This window comes from Manacus vitellinus, unplaced genomic scaffold, assembly GCF_001715985.3.
Source record: "Manacus vitellinus isolate BGI_N305 unplaced genomic scaffold, ASM171598v3 scaffold_130_pilon, whole genome shotgun sequence".
Lineage (NCBI taxonomy): Eukaryota > Metazoa > Chordata > Aves > Passeriformes > Pipridae > Manacus > Manacus vitellinus.
Genome location: NW_021938954.1, coordinates 79,548 through 82,020, shown reverse-complemented (window position 1 = coordinate 82,020; position 2,473 = coordinate 79,548). Strand labels below are relative to the sequence as shown.

General features: G+C 67.9%; 1 protein-coding gene across 1 annotated transcript in view; it reads right to left on the bottom strand.

Moving 5' to 3' along the window:
• Positions 1–337: 337 nt before the first annotated feature.
• The window catches only part of LOC115307140 (anion exchange protein 2-like), an 11,009-nt gene continuing 8,873 nt past the window's right edge, over positions 338–2,473 (bottom strand). Inside the window, exons 7-11 of the mRNA XM_029957967.1 lie at positions 2,073–2,239; positions 1,743–1,996; positions 1,227–1,396; positions 770–943; positions 338–664 (exon numbers count right to left, since the gene is read on the bottom strand). Coding sequence (XP_029813827.1) covers positions 584–664; positions 770–943; positions 1,227–1,396; positions 1,743–1,996; positions 2,073–2,239 — 846 coding nt within the window. The 3' untranslated portion in view covers positions 338–583. The remainder of the gene's footprint in view (positions 665–769; positions 944–1,226; positions 1,397–1,742; positions 1,997–2,072; positions 2,240–2,473) is intronic.

Genomic DNA, 2,473 nt, shown 5'->3' with positions numbered 1-2,473 from the left:
GTTCCCAGGGCCTGGGCCAGGAGGAGGGGGGAGCTTGGGAAGGGGGGAACTTTCCAATAAAACTGGTGAAAAGTGTGCAAAGTCTGATCTCTTTATTAGTCGAAGGCAGCAGGGGGCCCCCGGCCCCCCCCGGGCTGGGCCCAGCACAGGGCAGCCCTGGCCCCCTCCCTGGCAGCCCCCCAGGGACCGGCCCCCCCCTCGATGGGGGGGCACAGGGTCACCCTCCAGCCTCAGCCCCGCGCTGGGAATAAAGCTGTTTATTGCCATTGAGTTCCTGTTCCATGACCCCTGCGGGGGCTCAGGTGACACCTGCGTGTCGGGCAGTAGCTGGGGGGCTGTGGGGGGACCTGCAGCGCTGCTGGGGGGCCAGGGGCCTCTGCCCCACGCCGTGGGCAGGAGGTGCCCGAGGGGGCTGTACCGTGAGGGGGGTCAGGGGCCTCAGCAGGGCAAGCCTGGGGCCGGTGTCTCTTTGGCAGGTGCCCCCCAAGGGCCCAGGGAGTGTGGGGGTCTGGCCACGAAGCTGCTGCCCCCGGCCCCGTCTGGCTGTGCCCAGCCTCCACCACAGGAATCACCGCTGGCACCATCACACGGGCATCGGCATCTCGTTGTACTCGTCCACACCTTCCCGCTCGTCCAGGATGGGCTCGGCCTCAGCCGCGTCCAGCTGCGGGACACGGCGGCTGAGGGGCAGCAGGGACCCCCTTGGCCCTGCCCACCCCGGGGGTCCAGCCCCCACTGCCCCCCAGGGACGACAGACAGAGCCACTTACACACTTCATCTCCCGGTCGGTGAAGATGCGGCTGAGCAGGCACATGCGGAGCGGCACGGTGAGGATGAGGATGAAGGGGAAGGCCAGGGAGGCCACGGTGGACATGACGGCCCAGAGCACGGCCAGGCAGCCCAGCTGCAGCCCGGTGAAGAGGTGCATGCGCAGCGTGCGCACCTGGCACGGGCACATGTCAGCGTGGGCCGGGCTCCTCGTGCCCTTCCCACCATGGGCACAGCCTGCCCAGGGGTACCCCCACACCCCAAACACGGCCCATGGCCCTGCCGGGGTCTGGCTGCCCCCGAGGAACTGCCCTGGCCCCCTCTGCCCCCCTAAGCAAGGCTCTGCCAGAGCCTGCCCTGCGGACGCCCCAGTGCCCCCACCCAGGGGTGCCCCCGGCTGGCTGCTGCCCCAGCCAAGGGTCCTGCCCCCAGCGACTCTCCCCAGGGTCCCTCCCCACCTTTTTGACATAGCTGACATCAGGGTGGTGCTTGGGGGGCATCAGCAGCAGCTGCAGGCGCTCGTAGAACTGGATGCCGTTGAGGGAGGTGACACCCATGTAGAGGAAGATGCCGAAGAGCACAGCCAGCGGGATCTGCCGCAGCAGGTCCCCGATGACGATGGACAGCCCTGGGCCAGAGCAGGGTCAGCCTGGGCAGGGGGGTCAGCATAGCCCCCTCACCCCACTCCACCCTCCCTGCTCGCCCCCATCACATGGAGAAGGTCCCGCGTTCCTGCACCCACAGGGAACAGGACGGCCACGATGATTTGGCCAGGGCTCGGGTGCCCCAGCTCCAGTGCCCACACTGCCCCTGCACCCACAGGGAACAGCACGGCCACGATGATTTGGCCAGGGCTCGGGGTGCCCCAGCTCCAGTGCCCACACTGCCCCTGCACAGCTACAGCCCCCTCAGGCTCCCCAGCCCCTCCCCTCACACCACCGCAGCATCCCGGCTTCCCCCAGGGCCAGACCTACCAACGAGCACGGCCACCAGCAGCCCAGTGACCCGCTGCTCCTTCACCTCCTGGATCTTGGGCTTGTCCCCGGGTGCCACGGCCTTGCTCATGACGGTGAGGGCATTGGCGTGGGTGACCGAGCGCACGGTGGCCGCGGCGAGCCAGGGCAGCCCAAAGAGCGCAAAGAAGCCACCCATGGCCACGATGAGCAGGAGGTCGAGGTGGAACCCAGAGCCCTTCTGCAGCATCCGCTCCTTCTTGCTGATGATCAGCCTGGGCACAAGGGCAGACGGTTGGCACAGCTTCCCCCGGCCACACCGATGACCCCACCCAGCCCTGCTGCGCTCACGTCGTGATCTGGGTCTCCATGAAGATGAGGATGAAGACGAGGACGGCAGGGAGGCCACTGGCCACCATCATCCACACGGGGAAGTCGCTATGCTCACCCAGGGGGTTGATCACCCAGCCCCGCTTGTCCGGGGCCGTGACCGAGAACCCGCTGGGCACGCTCAGCTTCTGCAGGGGGAGAGAGACACTGGGTGGGGGTGCTGGCTGTGCCCCCCAGGGCGAGGGGGGGCACGGAGTCACCCCACACAGTAGCTGGACTTGAAGAGAGATGGAAGGTAAGACACTGGGAGCTGGAGGCAGCTGAGTGGGCACAGCTATAGCGGGGACAGATGGAGCCACTGACCCACACCCAGGACAGAGGGAAAAGGCACAGGGACCCTGCAGGAGAAGGGGGGGGGCCTG